This window comes from Lemur catta, chromosome 6 (assembly GCF_020740605.2).
Source record: "Lemur catta isolate mLemCat1 chromosome 6, mLemCat1.pri, whole genome shotgun sequence".
In the NCBI taxonomy this organism is placed as follows: Eukaryota; Metazoa; Chordata; class Mammalia; order Primates; family Lemuridae; genus Lemur; species Lemur catta.
Genome location: NC_059133.1, coordinates 61,492,022 through 61,513,417, shown reverse-complemented (window position 1 = coordinate 61,513,417; position 21,396 = coordinate 61,492,022). Strand labels below are relative to the sequence as shown.

Genomic DNA, 21,396 nt, shown 5'->3' with positions numbered 1-21,396 from the left:
GGGAAAAGAATCTCTATTCAATAAATGGTGCTGGGAAACTGGATAATCACATACAGAAGATTGAAACTGGATCCCCACCTCTCACCTGTCACAAAAATCAACTCATGATATGGGTAATGGAGTTAAACCTAAGGCATGAAACCTTAAGAATTCTAGAAGGAAGTGTTGGGAAAACTCCTATAGACATCAGCCTAGGCAAAGAATTTATTAAGAAGACCCCAAAGCAATCACAGCAGCAACAAAAATCAATAAATGGGACCTGATCAAATTAAAAAGCTTCTGCACAGCCAAGGAAACTATCATTAGAGCAAATAGCCTACAGAATGTGAGAAAATATTTGCTTTCTACACATCCGACAAAGGGCTGATAACAATATTCTATATAGAACTTAAGAAAATCAACAAGAAAAAAATCAAACACCCTATCAATAAATGGGCAAAGGATATGAACAGAAACTTTTCAAAAGAAGACAGAATAATGGACAGAAAACATGTAGAAAAGTGCTCAACATCTCTAATCATTAGGGAAATGCAAATCAAAACCACAATGAGATATCACCTAACTCCAGTGAGAATGGCCTTTATCAAAAAGTGCCAAAACCACAAATGCTGGCGAGGATGTGGAGAGATAGGAACACTTGTACACTGCTGGTGGGACTGCAAACTAGTACAACCCCTATGGAATGTAATTTGTAGATACCTCAAAGAGCTAAAAATAGAACTATCATTTGTTTCAGCAATCCCACTACTAGGCATCTACCCAAAGGAAAAAAAGACATTCTATAATAACATCTGCACTTGGATGTTTACGGCAGCACAATTCACAATTGCAAATATGTGGAAACAACCCAAATGCCCATCAATACATGAGTGGATTAATAAAATGTGGTATATGTATACCATGGAATACTACTCAACTACAAAAACAGTGGTGATCTACCACCTCTTATATTATCCTGGATAGAGCTTGATCCCATCCTTCAAAGTTAGCTATCACAAGAATGGAAAAACAAGTACCCCATGTACTCTCCATCAAATTGGTACTAACTGTTCAACACTAAGGTGCTCATATGGTAGTAATATTCACTGGGGGCCGGGCAGGTTGGAGGAGTGGGGGTGGATAAACTCACAACTAATGGAGACAGAACACACTGTATGTGGGAAGGGCCTGCTTCCAGCCCTGGCTTGAGCGAGCCAAAGCCATTACATGTAACCAAAATGTTTGTACCCCCATGATATTCTGAAATTTTTTTAAAAAGTATAAAAACAATGCATTTATGTCTGTTTAGGAACACCATACCTTACATAAATTAGTATACTAAAAACTTTCCTATTGGTTAAAAATACCAGTTGACTATAGTTATTTTTTAGCTGAGCTCTCATTTGTGGGATCAAAAAGATAGACAATAGGCCCCTACTGCCAATGCAATTCTTCCCTGAGCATCAACAACAGGGTTAGAACCCACAACCTGTTCTCATGCTCCTTTGCCACAGCAACCAGAGACAGCATCATGAGGGGAGGGACACTGCACATCTGATTGCCATGGCAGAGGTAGCCTCACTTTGCAGTAAACACAATGTGGCATCCATGATGCATTATCAGGTCAAATGAAACAACTTCTGATATGTTTGGAGACCTTTAAATTTTTCATATATATATATATACACACACACATAATACACACACACATATTGCAGGAGGTTTTGCCTCTATTATTGGGGAGCATGGACTGTAGAAAGATTCTAGTGTAATGTCTCATATTCTCAAATCAAATGGAAGGATGATTCCATGTTCAAATACATTTAAGAAACGCTTTGTTAAATGAAGGCAAGCAATATCTGTTACAGGAGGGCTTCTGAGAAGCTCTGTGAATCCCAAAGAGGGGATAGGGTGAGGAGTGTTTCCTACACCTATTTGACCACCAAATTCTACGTAGTCATTTCATGTCAAAGGACTAGAATTCCAAGGAGGAAGCTGAAAGTCTTCTTAGAGGCTCAGTATTTCATTAATTCAACAAATGTTTATGAAGCCAACCAGACAGCAATCCTTACTAAGCACCTAGTATGCACAAGATGCTGTCCTAGCTGTTGAGTGTGGGTGTTGAAAGAGACTGGGAGTCCTTGCCCTCAGTGAGCTCAGATTTACTGAAGAAAGATAGGCAACAAAGAGGTAGGCAAATAAGGGAGTGTTACTCACAGTGCAATGGAAAACAATTTAAAAGCCTAAGGTGACCCATTTGAGCTGAGAGCTGAGGAGGAGTGAAAGCCTTGTGAAGACTGGGAGGAATCTTTCGAGGAAAGAGGAATGGGAGATGCGAAGAAAGGCCTTGAGTTGGAAACCACTTTGGCATGTTCATAGAAGTGAAAAAGGATGCGGCTGGCTGGAGAGCTGAGCACATGAGGAGAGTGAAGGGAAGGGAAGGGAGGAAACAGGAGAGCCAGGAGTGGGTGTCAAGCTAGACCCAGCAGGAGGCCACTGGAACCTATTGTTTTGGCTTTGTTTGTTTTTTACGTTTTATTTTAAAGTACTTTCAACGTTTCAGAGAAGATGCAAGAATATATACACAACTCCCCTCTGTCTTCCACCCATGTTCCCCAGGTTCTCCTACAAATCCACAGGATAGCCACCCAAACAAAGAAATAGATATTGATATAATCCTATCATCTAACAGATTCCATTGAATTCTACAATTATCCTACTAATGTCCTTTATAGTGATTTTTTTCCTTTTGGCCCAGGATCCAGTCTAGAATCATGGGTTGCATGTGTCATATCCTTCAACCTACTTCAATCTGGAACAGTTCTCAGTCTTTCCTTGTCTTCTAAGACCTAGACATTTTTTTTTTAAGATAGCAGGCTAATTATTTTGTAGAATGCCCCTCAGTTTGGGTTTCTCTGATGTTTCCTCATGATTAGATTCACGTTATGCCTTTTTGGTAGAGACAGGTCTCACTCTATTGCTCAGGCTGATCTCAAACTCCTGGGCTCAAGCGATCCTCCCACCTTGGCTTCCCAGAGTGCTGGGATTATAGGCATGAGCCATTGTGCCTGGCCTAATTTATTTAAAAAAAAAAAAAAAGGAACAAAATAGGAAGAAAAAAAGACAGACACTGAAGGATTCTTTTCCTCTCTTTATTTTGTAAAATTTAAAACATACAAAAAATAAAGCTAGTCGTATATAGACCCCTTCCCATCACCTAGAATCAACAATTATCAGCTCCTGACCAGCTTTCTTTGATCAATACCCCTACCCATTCCTCTTCATTGTGGATTATTTTGAAACAATCCAAGAAATATCATTCATCTATAAAAATTTCTGTATGCATATAAAATATTTTTAAAACTATGATAGTACCATCATACATTAAAAATTCACAGTGATTTCTTAAAAACCATCAGACATCCTCTAGGCAATGTTCAATTGTCCTTAATTGTGAGGGTTTTAAACAGAGAAGGGACGGTTCAGATAGATACTTTCAAAGGATCTCTTTGGCCACTGAATGGAGAATGGGCTGTAGAAGAGAATAAGGAGAGTCAGGAAGATCAATTAGGAATGTGCTGCTGCTTTAGCCATGGATGGTGGTTACTTGGATAAGGGTGTATCACGGGAGATAAGAAGTGGTCAATGCTTGATGGTGTTTTGGAGATAAGTGAACCAGATTTGTTGAATGGATTGGATGTGGATATGAGAGAAAAAGAGGAATAAAGAATTACCCCTAAATTTTTGGCCCGAGCAACTGACTAGTTGTTATACTATATAAATTACCTAGTACTGTCTAACAGGTTACTCCAGAGCACAATCATTTATAATCTCTTCTGGTTTCTGTGGGTCAGGAATTCAAACAGGTCACAGCAGAGATGGCTTGCTTCTGTTCTGTGTCTGGAGCCCCAGGTGGAAGGCTCAAAGTCTGGAGGCTGGAATCCACTAAAGGCCCATTCAACTATATGTCTGATGGCTAATGATGACTTAGCCCTTACCTGTGGCTATCAGCTGAAATATGTACAAAGTGGCCTCTCGCTGTGGCCTGAGCTTTTTCACAGCATGGTGACTATTCCAAAGTGAGCATCCAGAGAGAGAGAGAGAGAGGCAAGCAAAGGAAGCTTTATCCTGTCTGTGGTCTAGTCTCAGAAGCCACATGATATCACTTCCTCTGTGCTCTGTTAGTCAGGGCAGTCACAAGCCCTGCCTAGATCCAAGGAGAGAGAACACGGATCCCACATTTCAGTGGGGACAGTGTTAGTTACATTGTAAGAAGAGCATGAGAAATGGGGTAAGTGAATTGGTGCAGCCATCCTTAGCAAATACAATCTGGCATAGGTGCTATATGCTAAATGGGGACGACATGAGTAATGGAGTTTTGGTGATGGTGAAAAATCTGTTTTCACAAAGCAGGAATAGACAGTTGGATATCAGACTCTAGAGCACCCAAGAGATGTCCGTGTTAGAGGTATAGGTTTAGGGGTCATGAAGACATTGATGATATTTTACAATCATGAGACTGGACAAAATAAATAAAATAATATTTATAATCTAATAAATAATAGTGGGTAGATAGAAATAGTGGGAGATAGCCACGGGGTGACTTCTCTGGTCACCCAGGCAGTGCATACATGTTGGGGTTTCCTTTATCTTGTCTATAAGTTATACCAAAAACATCCACTTAAGTTCTTTCATTTGTACCATTCCTTCAAATAAAGAAATTTGGTACCCCAAAAAGAAAAAAAAAGGGCTAGAGGTCTGGTAGAGGAGGACTGGTCATCAGACAAGGAAGAAATCAGGTGAGTGAGGTGTCCTGGAAGCTTAGAGAAGAATTGTTTCCAGCAGGAAATAGGATCACTTTCATAAAGCACCTACTATATGCTAGAATTTTACTATTAAAAGTAAACACCAGAAATTCTTAGGTGATTTATATATTGGGTGAACAATTCGTACAGGGTCCCTCTCCTCAACCGAAAAGGAAATTAAAATATAAGAAACAATTAACGAAGCATTAACAGTAAACTGTGTTACTTGCTAGCATGGGAAAATACAGGATGCTTTGTAAGTATGTATTAGGGGTATTCAATTTAAACTGGGGAAAATCAAGGAGGCCTTCCAGGAGGAAGTAAAATGTAATCTGAGACTTGATGGATAAGTGAAAGCCAAGTTCAGAGATGGAGAGAAGCAGTCCAAGCAGAAATAACAGCATGTGCAACGTCCTGGAGTTATGATAGTGTATAAAGCTGTTAAACAACTGAAGGTGCTGGAGGTATTAAAGATGCTGAGGAACGCTGAGAATAAGGCTTGGGATAGAGACAGGAGCTCGAGTCTTGAGAAGGTTTAGCCACTATCCGCAGTGCAATGGAAGCCACTGAGGAGTTCAAAAGGAGTGATTCCGTCTGTTTTCATGTCAGGAGGATCATTCTGACCACAGCAGGGAGCATGGCTTGGAGACGGTAAGAAAATTAGTGAGGTTTCAGCAGTAATCCAGGTGAGAAATAACTCCAACAATTCCACAGCACCAGAATATACAATTTACTGATCTTTTTCACTCACTTCCTCACTGTTCTACCTTGTGGATCCTATACTACATCAGTAAAAGCTTTCCCTTGCTTACACCCTCGACTCCCTCCCCCTCTTTCCCTCTGTTGAACTTGCCTAGCCAAACCCAACCCTAGTTATATCCAACTTTTTATCTACTCAAAACATGCAGAATGTGCTTGGAAAAAAAAATACATGACCATGCTAACAGGCTTCACTTCAAATTCATAACCGCATGTGGCTCTTTGGTGTGATCCTTTGCCATTTCCTACCCCATTTGCTTTCCAGCTGTCCTAGATATATATTTCACACCTTTGTGCTTAAACCTTCTACCACATTCTCACTCTTGCTAATGATATTATCGTCTATTCTACTGACAAAGTAGAAATTGCCAAAAGATACCTTCTGGGCCTCAAGGACATTATCTAAGTGAAATAAGCCAGTCATAAAAAGACAAATATGTATGATTCCATTTATATGAGGCATCTAAAGTAGTCAAAACTCAGAAACAGAAAGCAGAATGGTGACTGGGGGAAGGGGAAATGGAGAGTGGCTCAATGGGTATAGGGTTTCAGTTTTGCAAGATGAAAAATTCAAGAGATCTGTTGCACAATATGGTAAATTTTTGTTACTTTTTTTACTATAATTTATTTTAAAAAATCCAAACCTTCCTGATCTTCTCTCAGCTAGGTGCATCATGCCCATGCTAGGTCTCTGGTCTTGCCTACGCCCATGGTCATGTGGCAGTGGGGATCTGGGCCTACAAGGGCATTGACTTCATTGACTTCGCCAGTGGAGGTGGTGCTCCAGGCCTGGGATGTGGTATGGGACCAGATAGCTGCGTAACCGTAGCAGGCCAAAGGCCTGACCCTGTGCTTGCACAACTGCACATGGACAACACACCAAACATGACTTCCTCCACTGAGAGAACCAGGCTCTACATGCCAGTCAACAACGTGAGCATCACCTGCCATTTTGATCCCACACCCTGTCATGTTCAAGCAGATGTGTCAGTGAAAACAAACCAGAAATATCTACTGCCTCCAATAAAACCCAAAGCAGAAAGATGGACATCTCCAGCATGAAGAGTCTCAAAGTTATTAAAGATGGGAGCCAAGAACTGTGGCAGAAGGTTCCAAGTAAGACCATCATTGAGGGGAACAAGTTTGTGGAAGATACAAAGAATGGAATGTACCAGAAGGAGGACTAGCCATTACGGCATATGGAGGGGCAAGGATTGGCGTCACTGACCAGAATCTACACCAGGAAACTCAGTGAGCAGAGGAAAGGTGACAAGATCCTCCTGAATACATGCTGCCCTGGGTTGGTGAGAACCAACTTGACAGGACCCAATGCGACCAAAGGCCAGGAAGAAGGAGTGGAGACAGCCAAGTATTTGGCCCTTTTGCCCTGGGATATTGAGGGGGCCTCATGGACAGTTTGTTTGGAAGGAAAAAGTTAATTTTGAGCTCAACTCATCACTCCATCCTTGGGCATCAGTTTGTTCCCTTTCCTGATTCAACCTAAAAGACATCTAATAGTTGTCCAAAACAGCCCACACTTTGAGTTGCCAGCTAATTCTATGAAGTCTTTTTTGATTTCTTTCATGATAATCTGTAGGGGAAAATGTGTAATCGCTGAAAATAATGAAAGTCAACACATAAATAAGTAGTTCTTTATAAATATTCATTTTTGCAGATTGTTTACAAGCTGAAACAGCTCAAATGTATAATATACCGTCTAAAGAGTAAGTCAAGGAGAGAGACAGTATAACCCAGGGGTTGACAAACATTTCTGTAAAGGGCCAGGTAGCAGATATTTTCAGATTTGCGGCCATACAGTCTCAGTAAATGAGACAAAAGGTTGCAAGAGGGGTTAGGTAATTCTGTGAGTTGAATATGGTCATAAAAACATGCTCCTTCTGTCAAGTACAAAAAATATCTAGCAATTTTCTAGAAAAGGAAATTTCACTTTGCATTTAACTCACAAAAGTATGTGTGAATTAAATACCAGAGAAAATGAAGACTATATGGGAAGTCGATAAAGTGCCATAGGGAATCAGGCCATCATGTGGTTTTTCCACTTGTCTAAACCATTGCTGTAATTGTTGCAGGGCTTATTTCTGATCTCTTTGTAAGTGTGAGCTCCTCATGTCATTTTTTTCCTGATACCTTACCTCACATTTCAAAGTGTCATATATTTTAAAAATTAATTTAAATCAAAAAAACTTTGAGATTGTCTTATATAAACTTCCCCCTCCTCCCAGCAATGCCAGTGACTTAGATTGCAAAGTATTGAACCAGGCATGTGGCCTTTTTGGGGTATTTCATATTCTTCATCCTGTATGGCAGTTGAGGACCAGCTATGGACAAAGCTGTGGCCTCCACTCAACTTCAGTAACCCAAAGAACCAAGTAGGAAATTATCTCCTTAAAACAAGGCATGCTGCCCACTAACCTAGTGGTTCTATCTAATCCAGTGATATGAATAGTTCTAATCCTAATTTTTGTCATGATCCTTCTGTCAAAGCAAGAAGCTAAAGCAGCCTCACATTAGGACTTTTGAGACTGTTGTGGGAAGGGGCACTTTATTTTTTTCCTAAACTCTTCAGTTGGAGTTTGTTTGCCAACCTTCCCTAGCAAAACAAGAACAAAAAGAGCTAACTCTGAAAATGTAGTAATCAAAAAATTATCTGTATTAGTTCATTATTTATAAGCAAGGTTATGGGTACTCTGGCTGAAATCATCCCCTTCTAAAAAAATTTTAATCTCAAATTGCTGCCATCCCAATGTTAGAACACTCTCTCCTGAGAACCCAGGTTATCATAGAGCCAAAGAGATTAATGCCCACATCAAAGACCACTTCCCCACCTCATTTATTCATTGTTCTGTGCAGAAGAAAGGTGGATCTTGGGGAATTAATTGAAATAGAAACTGAAAAATTAGTTGCAATCTGAGCTATTTCTTTACTGCAACAAATCAGCCCAGTCCTTGGTATTTGGTAAGCAGCCATTAAGCTATTCAACATCCTGTCATGATAAAAACTCTCAAAAAACTGGGTAGGGAGGTTTCCTTTTGTCAATGTTGTATAGTTTTCATTGTAGAGATCTTTCACTTCTTTGATTAAGATTATTTTTAGGTATTTTATTTGGAGCTATTATAAATGCAATTACTTTCTTTTTCAGATTGTTTGCTGTTGACATATAGATATGCTACTGATTTTTGTATGTTGATTTTGTATCATACAATTTTACTGAATACTTCAATACCATAAAAGCCATATCTGACAGACCCACAGATAGTATCATACTGAACAGGGAAAAACTGAAAGCCTTTCCTCTAAGATCTGGAACAAAACAAGAATGTCCACTTTCACCACTGTTATTCAACATAGTACTAGAAGTCCTAGCTAGAGTCCTAGTAAGAGAAATAAGTAAAATGCATCCAAATTGAAAAAGAAGAAGTCAAACTATCCTTGTTTACAGATATGATATTATATTTAGAAAAACCTAAAGACTCTACAACAAACTGAGAACTGATAAACAAGTTCAGTTAAGTTGCAGGATACACATCTACAGTGAAGTCATTTTTTGACAAAGGTGCTAAGAAAATACATTGGGGAAAGGACTATTTCTTCAATAAATGGTGCTGGGAAAAGTGGACATCCATATGCAGAAGAATGAAACTAAGCTCCTATCTCTTGCCATACATAAAAATCAAAGCAAAATGGATTAAAGACTTAAATCTAAGACCTGAAACTACGAAATTACTAAAAGAAAACTTCGGGGAAACTCTCCAGGACGGTGGTCTGGGCAAAGACTTCTGTAAAACCTCAAAAGCACAGGCAACCAAAGCAAAAGTGGACAAATCAGATCACATCAAGCTAAAAAGCTTCTGCACAACAAAGGAAACAATCAACAAAGTGAAGAGACAACCCAAAGAACAGGAGAAAATATTGGCAAACACTCATTTGATGAGAGATTAATAACCAGAATATATAAGAAGCTCAAACAACTCAATAGGAAAAAATAAAATACTTCAATTTAAAAATAGGCAAAAGATATGAATAGACATTTCTCAAAAGGAGACATACAAATGGCCAACAGGTATATGAAAAAATGCTCAACATCATTAGTCATCAGAGAAACACAAATCAAAACTACAATGAGATCATCTCACCCCAGTTAAAATGGCTTTTATCAAAAAGACAGGTAATAATGAACACTGGAGAGAATGTGGAGAAAGGGGAACCCTCATACATTGTTGGTGGGAATGTAAATTAGTGCAACCACTATGGAAAACAGTATGTTGGTTCCTCAAAAAACTGAAAATAGAACTACCATATGATCCAGCAATCCTACTGGCTGGGTATATATCCAAAGGAAGGGAAATCAGTATATTGAAGAGATATCTGCACTCCCATGTTTGTTGCAGCAGTATTCACAATAGCCAAGATTTGAAATCAGCCTAAGTGCCCATCAACAGATGAATGGATAAAGAAAATAAGGTACACATACATAATGGGAAGTAGCTACAGGAAAATAGCTACTTTTCACAAAGCTACCCTATCAGCTTCATTTGACACAGGATATCATTTCCTTCTTTTTGGAAAAAATTTTAACTTGGCTTCTAGAACCTCACCCTTTCCTGTTCCTCATTCCTCACTGTCCACTCCTTTTCAGTCTCCTTTGCTGGTTATTCCTCATTTTCCCAAAGCATGTGTTGAAAGGAGTGTCCTAAGGCTCAATCCTCACACATTCTTCCTCTATAGAAATTCATTTTCCAAGTGATCTTATCCAGTCCTAAGTCTGTATCTCCAGTGCAGACCTCTTCTCCCAACTCCAGACTCATCCCTACTGGACACCTCCACATGGATGTATAATATCATATTCAAACTTAAGGATTCAAAATCAAACACCTTCTCTCCCACCCACTTGCTCTCCTGAAGTCTCCACAACTCAGACACGATAACTCCATGCTTCTCATTATGCAGATAAAATTACTCAATCATTCCTGACTTCCTCCCTTTTTTCCCCTCATACCCACATCCACTACATCAAACACTCTTTTCAGATCTACTTCAAAACACATCTACTGCTACAACACTGTCCAAGACAAACATCTCTTGTCTGAATTATAGAACTAGTCTCCCAGCTGGTTTTCCTGCTGTTATACTTGCTATTCTACAGTCTATTTCCCACAAAGCAGTCAGAAAGATCATTTTAAAATACAAATTAAATCATGCGACCCATCTACTGAAAGCTTTCCATATTATTTAGAGTAAAAGCACAAGTCCTTCTGTTAGCCCACGTGGCCCAAAGTGATTTGTAGCACTCCCCTCCCCCACCAGCCTTGACCCCATCTCCTCCCACTCTCCCCTTCCATCACGATGAGCTATGGTTTGAATGTATCCACCAAAGTCATGTGTTGGAAACTTGATCCTCAGTGCGGAGGTGTTGGGAGGTGGGGCCTAATGGGAAGTATTTGAGTCATGGGGGCACCTCCCTAATGAATAGATTAATGCCATTATCTCGGGATTGGGTTTATTATAAAAGGATGAGCTGCCCCTCCCCCACCTGTCTTCTCTTGCCCTTCCACCTTCCACCATGTGATAACACAGCAAGAAGGCTCTCAACAGATGCTGGCCCCTCAGCCTTGAATTTCTCAACCTCCAAAACCATAAGCCAATAAATTTATGTTTGTTATAAATTATCAAATCTGTGGTATTCTGTTATAACACCACAAAATGGACTAAGACACTATGCTACAGTCACCATGGCCTCTCTGCTTTTCTTAAACACACTAAGCAGGTTTGTCCTCAAGGCTTTTGCCCTTGCATTTCTCTCTTCTTAAAACCCTGCTCCCTCAGGTACTTACATGTCCTTCAGGTCTCTGCTAAAATGCCACGTTACCAGAGAGGCTTCCCCTGACCCCCCCAAATAGAGTCCTGCACAAACCATGCTTCTCTGTCACTCTTGCCTGCTTCATTTTTCCCACTACTGTCCATCATCTTCTGGCATGTACTTATTTATTTGTCTCTATCCACTAGAATGGAATGTCATGAGGACAGGGATGTGGTCTGATTTTTTGTTGTTGTTGTTGTTTTTGTTTTTATTTTATTTTACTTTATTATTTTTTTATTTCAGCATATTATGGGGGTACAGATATTTAGGTTATTTATTTTACTTTATTTTTTATTTTATTTTTTTTTATTTCAGCATATTATGGGGGTACAAAAGTTTAGGTTATGTATATTGCCCTTCCCCCCGCACCCCCCTGAGTCAGAGCTTCAAGCGTGTTCATTCCCCAGATGGTGCGCATTGCACTCATTATGTAGGTATACACCCATCCCCTCCCCCCCCACATCTGCCCGACACCCAATTACCCAATTGTTGTTATTCCCAAATGTGCACTTAGGTGATGATCAGGGAAACCAATTTGCTGGTGAGTGCATGTGGTGCTTATTTTTCCATTCTTGGGATACTTCACTTAGTAAAATGGGTTCCAACTCTGTCCAGGAGAACATAAGAGATTCTATATCAGCGTTATTTCTTATAGCTGAGTAATACTCCATGGTATACATATACCACATTTTACTAATCCACCCATGTATTGATGGGCATTTGGGTTGTTTCCACATCTTTGCGATTGTGAATTGTGCCCCCAACACCCAGGAAAGTGGCCAGTGTATAGTTAGTTCTCAATAAATATTTGTTGGATGAATAAACACAGGGATAAAGAATGACAGCAGTATGTATCAAAACAGTGACAGTGGAGATGTGTGGCAGCCAGCCTCCAAGATGGTCCCAGTGGTCCCTGCCTCTGGAATTCATGCTCTTGCATAAGCCCCTCCTACAGTTTATAGGGCTGACCAATATGTGTAACCAATAGCAGAAATGACAATATGTGACTTCCAAGGCAAGGTCACAGAGGTCATTCTGGCTTCTACCTCACCCACTCTCTTAGATTGCATCATGTGATGAGGACACTCAAGCAGCCTGTGGAGAGGCCCGTGCAGGAAGAAACAGGCTCCTGCTAAAAAGCAGCACCATGAGAGTGAACTCTCATGGAAGCAGGTCTTGAATCCTAGCCAAGCCTTCAGGTGAGCGCAGCCCTGGCCAACATCCTGACTATAACTTCATGAGCGAACCCAAGCCAGAACCCTCTGACTGTGCTGCTCCCAAATCCCTGAGCCACAGAAACTGTGTGAGATAAAACAAAACATGTTTATTATTGCTGTAAGCCACTAAATTTCTGGGTAATCTGTTACACCAGTCACCATGGCCTCTTTGTTGGTTCTTCTTGGAACTTTTGCACTTGCTTTTCCTTCTGTGTAAATCTTTGTTTCCTTAGACAGTTACATGCCTTAATCTCTTACTTTCTTCAAATCTTTGCTAAAATGTCATGCTATGCAGCAGTAGATAACAAATACAGGATATGTTTGAGATATCCAGGAGGTAGATGCAACAGGATTTAGCAATCGATTGGCTATGAGAGATAAGAGATAGAGGAAAGAGTTAAAATGATTTTTAAATTATTGGCTTGTGTAACTAGCTTGTGACATTCTATGATTTAGGGGAACAGGTTGGGGGCAGAGATTATATTAATAAGTTTGGTTTGGACCTGTTCAATTTGTAATGTCTAAGACATAACTAAGTGGAGATGTCCAGCACGCAGGCAGATATGCCATCTGTAACACAGAAGAGAGATCTGGGCTGGAAAAAAAGATCTTGAAATCAGGGCCAGCTATACCATTTTCAGGGTCCAGTGCAAAATGAAAATACAGGGTGTTTTTTGCAAAGAGCACATGAGGCCCACCAGCTGCCAGGTCATTCTACAGCTAGTTCCAGGATTGACAACCATGCTCTGGCTGGGGGCAGGAAAGTTGAGCCAGGTATTTCCCCTTCCCACTGGCTTTCTGTTGCAACCCACTTTGCAGGGACAACCTCCAAGAGAACTTCTGTGCCAGCATGCACTTGCATAGGGCTTGGGCAAAAGGCTCTCCCCACTGCGTCTCCCATTGGGAGAATTTCAAGATGGCAACCAGACCATTAAAACCCTACATGTTAGGCCTTCCTGAGTCTAGGTCGCTGTGTGAATGCACTGTTTGAATGCCCATGAAACTGGCCCTGCTTGGAACAGATAGTAAAGTTATAGGACTGAATGAATTCTATCTGGAAAGATAAGAAGAAAAGAGACCCAAGGACTGAAGCTAGAGAAGCACCAACATTTATGGGATAAACAGAGTAGCCTGGTGGCCAAAGGTTGTAGTTAATCAGAAGATAAATGAATGAGAAAATATTTGTTCTGTGACCCCTGACTTCGAAAAGCTTTGCAAATGCAAATAACCTGGCTATACATTGTTAAGAACATTTTATTTCACAAAGTATTTTTGATATGGATGATAATTCTTCAGGGTCAATGGTGTGGTTCTTACACAGGCCAATTACAGTGATTATTTTTGAGGCATACATTGCTCAATTGAAAAGAAAAATGTATGAGAGAAGCTGTAGGGAATTAAATGGATTAGAGGAAAGAATGGAACTTACTAATAATAGACTCACAGCTAACCTAAGTAAATAATTCATTTCCCTTCTAGCAACAGTTACCTTTACATATAAGATCAGCAATGTCTCTTTGTAACATTTATCAAGCAAGAAAAATGTAAACTCTAGTCTTTCTAAATGACTCATTGAAACTTGTTGCAAAATCAACCACAATAATTTTCTAACTACAAATTAACTTTGAGCACAGGCTTAGTACATAAAAATCAGAACATTTGGTAAGAGAACTGTGGCAGTGAGTTGATGAGACTTTGAGAGTTTGAAATCGGTGAAAAAAAAATATTTAAAAAATGGATTTGAAATGTCTCTGGAGGTGGTTTACCAAGTGGATAAGAACACAGATTCTGGAACAAGCTGCTTGGGTTTGAATCCCAGCTCTATCACTTACTTCATCCCCTGTGTGATTTTGGACAAGCTACCCAATCACCTGGTGCCTGAATAAAAGAGTGATAACAACTCTGAGGGTTGTTATGAAGATTGAACGACTGAATGTTTGTAAAACATTTAGACCTGTACCTAGCACATAAATAGCACCATATAAGCATTTGTTAAATAAGAATTGTGAAAACTGATCAGGTAACCAAAATACCTCTGGAGTTTCTACTTTAGTAAGTTTCACAAGCTCAGGGAAGAGAGTTCAGTGAAAGAAAACAATCTCCTCTCCTCATCAGAGTACTGTATTGTTTTCTCTTTACAAGTAAAACAATTCTCTTTATTCAAAAAATTACCTTAAGAAGCAAGTATAGTATTTCCTGGATATTTTCTTAAAAGTAATTTCCTCATGTCTTTTAATGCACATTCGTGGCTATTTGCCCACTTAATATCGGTCTTAATGTTTTCTCTTTCATATAGAACATTAAAATATGTATATATGGGAGAATAAAATGCACAGATTTCGTGTTACTGTAATAATCGTGGTACTTCAGTGGAAAAAACAATTTCAATGAGCAGTGTTAGACAATAATAAATACAACAAAGATTTCAAACACACCTTTTAGCCACTTTGAGAGGTCAAAATTGACTCAGCTGAATTCACCACCTTTTTTGAAAAAAGTTCTGTAGACACACAATCGAAGGAACCTGCGGTTTAAACTACGCCAAGGGTCTTAAAAAATATTAAATACCTTTGTATTTGCCCCATTGCTCCCTTTGGTCTCTAGAAATGCATTTTTTAAAAACTCTGCCTTAATTTTGTTTCCTCTTGTTATTATAGTTTTCCACATTGCTTTAGAAAAGAATTTACATTTAACTATACTGGTTTTCCGCTTTTTGCCTCTGACACGGAGGACTGCTTTCCATTGTCCAAATGGGGGGCCCGCCCGGCGACTATCTGGCGACCACTCCCTGCGTGTGCCCGCGAGGGCGGGGTAGAGGGCGCGTCTCTCGTCTCCGCAACCTCAATTTATGCGGAAGTCCTGCCTTTGTGCACACGTTTCTTTACAAGATTCTCTCTCCTATCACTAATTCTTTACGAGTTTTGCCTCTTTTTCGCCCCTGTAATCTTTATCTTCTGTAATCGTACAACCTTCCCCTACAGATTACACTTTACCCCACTGTGGAGTTAGTAATTTACTTAAAGATCCCCTATTATTAGCTCCAGGTTGCCTCTAAACGCCCTTCAAACGCGGTCGCCTCCAGCGTTCTGCATGTGAGCTGAAGCTGCGTTTTTCCCTCTCCGGTATCAGATGTCAGAGAAAGCAACCCCAAGTGTGCGTCCATGTGTGACCTTAGAACCCAAGCTGCCCCGTTTGGGGGCGACGTTTGGGGAAGCCCGGCCACCCCAACCGTCGCGCGTGCCCGCCTTCCCCCGGTGCGAGCTCCCCCGCGGGCAGGACGCAATCGCTAACTACTCCCTCTCGCCGGCCGACTTCCTTCTGGGCGCCTAATAAAACCCGGGGAAGTTCAATCATTCCGCAGCGAGCTCCGGGCTCACTGGGCATGCTCAGTCGCCGGCCGCGCTGGGCTGGCGACAGGCTTTCTCGGGCGCCGGGCGCGGGTCTGCGGCCGCCTTGGCTCGGCTTCCCCGGGCGCGGGCTGGGCAGAGCGGCCCCTGAGCCGAGCGACACGCGCCCCGCCGGCCCCCGCCCCGGCCCCCGGGAGCGGGGCTTCGCTCCGGAGCGCGGGAGCCCCCAACCTCGCGCCGAGTGCGGAGCCGCCTTCTGGGGGAGACATGAAGAAGATAACCAGGAACGTTCTGCTAGACATGGAGGAGGAGGAGGAGGACGAGGACGATGGGGATATCGGTGAGTAAGGGGGTCCCCGCGTCTCCATCCGATCGCCCGAGCCAATGCGGCAAGGAGTTCGGGGACTGCGCGGGGGCGCCGGAGTCTGCGGGGGAGGTTGGCCGGGACCCCCGGCCGCGCCGGGAAGGGGCGCAGGGAACCCGCCAGCGCGGCCCGCCCGGCGGCTCAGGCCCGGCTGCGGCCCCGGGGGCGCGGGAGCGGGTCGCCCCGAGGACAGTCTCTGGACGGGAAAGGGGTGCAGCCTCTGAAAAGTCACGGCGGATACGGGGGCGCCTCCGCGTGTGGAAGTCTCCGCTCAGAAGCAACTTTTGGGTCATTTCCTCCGCCTCCCTCTAGGCTGGGTATTGCAGAGATTCCGGGCGCAGGGGCGAGCCCATAGGCGGATCTCGGGGAGCGGGCCCGAGTTTGGCGAGCAGGGTGTGACCCATCAGAATCCTCTTTAAAGTAAAAGCAAACCGACGGTCTGGGCGGGTTGGGTTGGGGCGGGGCGGCCCTGGAAAGTGATTTGTGGCCGGTAGGCGCGGGCTGGGTACCTTTTTCCCTCCGCAGAGCCCGCGGGGGAACTGATCGGAGAGGAATGCCTCCGGCAGGGTGCACCGCAGGGCATTTTCTACTCCTCCCGACGGGCCCTGGAGCTTGGGGAGCCGGGCTCGGGTACCCCATTTCTAGTTGGAGTTTAAAATGCATAGAAGTGGTAGGCGGAACGGAGGAGCAGCTGCTTAAGAGTGAAAAAGCAAACAAAAGGGGTGGGAGGAGTTGAAGGGGAAACGAATGGGAGGAGTAGGGAGAAAATCGGGTCCCTAACGAGAACACTGACTAGGAATGATGACATATTAGGTCCCTCCAGAAGACTGTAATTGAATTACCATGCCGGCCTGTTGTGGCGACTCCAGCTCAGTCGCCACAGCTGGATGGCAAATCAATTTCAAAACGGAACAGTTCCTGCCCATGACCTGAGGCCCTGTTCTTTTCTGATAACTTTAAAAGTAACTTAATTTAAGGAGTCGGGTGTGGTTTTTCTTTCACATTTTAGATACTGATCATTTAAATCGGAAGAATTTGATAACTTCCTGGTTGTCCTGGTACGAATTGAATGTAGGGGATTACACTCCATGGCGTAGTTTTACCTTTCATTCGTTTGAGAACAATTTCTTAGGTATTCATCCTTAAGGAGGGAGCAAATACTGAAGCTCACAGGTTGATCTGCCTGGCTTCTCACACTTTCAAAACCAGGTTTTCTGACTTGCAAGACCAGTGCAAATTAATACCCTTTCCACCTGGTCACTCTGGCTGTCAGATAATAGGTAATATATGATACTCCTCTTTAGCAAGATTTAGTAGTAAGGGATGATTACATAAAAATAGAAATCATAGTAATATATGATACTCCTCTTTAGCAAGATTTAGTAGTAAGGGATGATTACATAAAAATAGAAATCATAGTTAGTTAAAGTTATAATAAAATTAGCCCAGGCTGTTTCCTAGGAAAATACTCTTGTGTGTTATGGTGAGGTGTCACTGTTTATATGGAGCATTGTAAATAAATGAGGGTAAAAGCGCACATGGAAATTGAAGTAAGCAAGAGGTTCTGAGCTTTATTTGTTCCACTGTGCCATCAACAGATCTCAGTTTAGAAAGAACTAATTTGGTCTAGTGTGTGTTTACCTGATGAGGCATTATAAAAATTCATCTTAAGTTTCCAGCAATAGCTCTTTTTATTTGTAATGACAAATATAATTCATGCTCGTTCTGTCAACTCAAACAGTGTGGATATATAAGAAAAACTTAAATATCTCTACCTTTCCTCACCCCACTCCTCAGAAACTACTAATATTAATACTTTAGTGTGTATAGGGGTCCAGTCAACATGTTTTATGTCAACAGATATCATTTAAACATATCTCAGCAATTATTGGTGGTTCATTTTGGGTATAAAAATTTCAAGTGGGTTGCAATGACTTTATATCAGAAAATGTTTACCATGCTGATGGAAAGTTATGCCATTATAAAATAATAAGCCTTTTTAAATGTTACCAGAAGTAGGCTGATAGTGGTGCAGAGCCTTTTACAAAATAATTATAATTTCCAGCTGGGGAAGAGACGATTGGGGAAATGAAGATCATAATTTTAAACTCTGCTCTAGTTTTGTAATACAGGGCTATGTTAAAGCTATTGACTAATACATTTCTCCAACTACTCGATTATCACTGCCAATAGTGTACAATAGCTTAACACCCACTTGGGTACTGAAGATCTCTGTAAAATCCCTCTGTAAGTATTAACTTTACAATTCAGAGCAGGAGAATTATTTTGACACGAGTTCCTGGATATACCAACTGACATTATCTTGGCCTAATTTGCAACAGACAAAAGAAAAACTTTTCTGACTAGATGTGGTCCCTGATTACCTCATGGAGATGTTTTATGTACATATATAGAAGTGTGCCCTCTAGTAGGCTGGGATTTAGGGCCTTTTTAACAGTGGGTTCCTGCTTGCTTTTGAAGCACTGTTCAGTACTTTAAGTGTCAGGGTTGTCTCCTAGTTTAGATAAACTGATCTGGAGAATCAAAGATAGTAAATCTCACCGTGGGTGTCTTTCCCTTGTTTGCCCTAAAGTTTCCTCATGAGGCAACCTGTTGGCATGAAAACATTTTTGCAAAAGGCCACTTATTTTCCAATGCAACTCCAACAGTCAACCACAGAAGTTACATCCAGGCAGGAGTGTCAGGAAATCTGTGGCTTGTAGCCCTTGTTGTGCTGGTGGAAACCACAGGTCTTTGCCAGCCCCTGGGAGGCAGGTTGTGTACTCCACTGCCTAGTGTGCAGAAGAGTGTCCTTGACTGCTTTGCCTCTAATCCCCCTCCCAAATTAATCAATGAATTAAATTCATCTCTTCCTGTTGATGTAGAAAGTGATAGAAACATCTTTTATAGGCAGAATGTAGAAATCAGATTAGTATGCTGTTTATTTTGTTTCTTGGATTCTCTGTGGTTGAACTTTGCTGACGAAGGAAAAGTGGTTCCAAAAAAGAAGGGAACTATCAGGGACTACTCAGATTGTTCAGACAAAGAGGTTTTGTTTACATGGTTGGTTTGTTGCTTTGGGTTCTCAGTCTGTTTATGGTAGAGCTTATTCTCTAATTCCCATCACTAATGGTCATGTCATTGGGGGGTGGACAGAGGCTATGGTCTATTATCTCTGAGAGGCAGTGGTCCAACTGTACCTCTCAAGTGCATTTATTGGCTCCCTTTTCACTATCACATTTTGAGATAGACTTATCTTCCCACACCAGTGCACCTCATTACCTACTTCATGTTTAATCACCTGCAACTCTGGTCCTAACCCCAGATTTGCTTCATCAGCATCAGTTGAGCAATCCTTCTGTGCTAGGTGCAGGATTAGTTGCAGAGTTAGCTGTTGGGAAACTAAGAATGAGTAAGACATACCTGTGTCCTCCAGGAGGAGGGTTCCTTGGAACCAGACTATGATATTGTGACATACATATGGTATTTGGTCTTTGTGCAGTTTCCTGGCATACAACTCCTTGGAATTTTCAAAGTGATCAGTGTCATCTTATATGTCAATAAGTTGACTGGTGGCTGGCAACCCCTACCTAGGTAGCTTCAGGATTGGCACTGGTCACTGGAAAGACCAAGGCAGGATTAGAGGGTGGGGACTTTCAGCCCCTCCCCCCAAACTCCAGGGAGGGGAGAAAAGAGCTGAAGGTTAAATTGATCACCTGGGGCTAGCAATTTAATCAATCATGCCTGTGTAAGGAAGCCTCCATAAAAACCCAAAAGTTCTGTGAGCCTCTCTACCAAATCAATAGAAACTAGGGAGGGTGTTATAGGAACCTTGATATATAGTTGGTTGCTCACAAGAACAGACAAAACAACCTGGGTTTGTAATTAGTGTTGGAAGGTGGGGGACAGTTTTTTGGGACTGAGCCCTCAACCTATGGGATCTGATGCTACCCTCAGGTAGGTGGTATCCGAATTGAATTGATTTAGGGAACACCCAGCTGGTTTCCATTGCTGATGTTACAACTTTACCAGGTTCATTGCCCACTGCTCTAGAGGAAGCCAATGCACTGAGACAGCAGGGGTTACAGCAGAGAAAGAGTTTAATATCACAGGTGCCATGTGAGGAGACGGGAAGAAGTTCTCAAATCCGTCTCCCCAAGAATTAGGGAGAAAGGGTTTTTAAAGATAGTTTGGTGGATAAAAGGCTAGGCAATTGGGTCTGCTAATTGCCTTGCTTCTGGGAGGAGCCATACAGGCCTAGAAATTGTCTTCTTCGCTGAGTCAGTTCTTAGATGGGGATCACAAGACCAGTTGAGTCAGTTCCTTGGTATAGGCCACTGGTCTGGGTGGGTCAGCCGTCCCACTGGAATGCAGGGCCTGGAAGACATCTCAAAAACTAGGTTTAGGTTTCACAAAGGTGATGCTATCTATGGGAGCAGTGAAGAAAGCTAAGAATCTTTATGACCATCAGCTATATGTCTCCTGAGTAGTAAGCAATTATAGGACAGCAAGCTAGGGAATAATGGCTCATTTTATATATATATATATATATATATATATATATTTTTTTTTTTTTTCCTCTACCACAGTTCCCACCTTGTGGCCCTATTATTTTATAAAGGGCAGTTTCCCTCAAGGACTACTTGCTTGATGTATGGGGGGAAACCCTACACATCTGGTCACAGAAGTATTCAGCGTTGATTGTGTTGCAAGAGTATATAGTAGGAGAAGCTGAATTTGTTTTCCTGTATTAAATATATCATCAGACAGACATTTTCAGTAAGTGCCATTGTGTGAGGTTACACACAACGTGGGAGGAGGATGGGAGAGAGTTTCACAGAAGAGATGGTTGGGCCAGGTGTTGAAGGACCAGGCAGGTGCAATGGACGGAGTGCCTGAGGACAGTCGGGAGTTCTGAGCAGTTGCCTGTGGTGGAAGGCTGGGGAGAAGGGTGCCGGCTACACCATGAAGAATCCTCCATACACTTTAAGGATTTTGAATTTTACCCTGTACGTGGTTTGGAGCTCCTGAAGGACTTTAAGGAAAG

The 21,396-nt window shown here is 41.8% G+C and overlaps 1 protein-coding gene across 2 annotated transcripts in view; it reads left to right on the top strand.

The window, feature by feature from the left end:
- Positions 1 to 15,959: 15,959 nt before the first annotated feature.
- ANO6 (anoctamin 6) overlaps positions 15,960 to 21,396 on the top strand; it is a 185,834-nt gene continuing 180,397 nt past the window's right edge. Inside the window, exon 1 of one of the 2 annotated variants that reach the window (XM_045553974.1) lies at positions 15,960 to 16,325. In XM_045553974.1, the coding sequence (XP_045409930.1) occupies positions 16,253 to 16,325 (73 nt within the window). In that variant the 5' untranslated portion in view covers positions 15,960 to 16,252. The remainder of the gene's footprint in view (positions 16,326 to 21,396) is intronic. The other variant, XM_045553973.1, reaches the window with a different exon arrangement.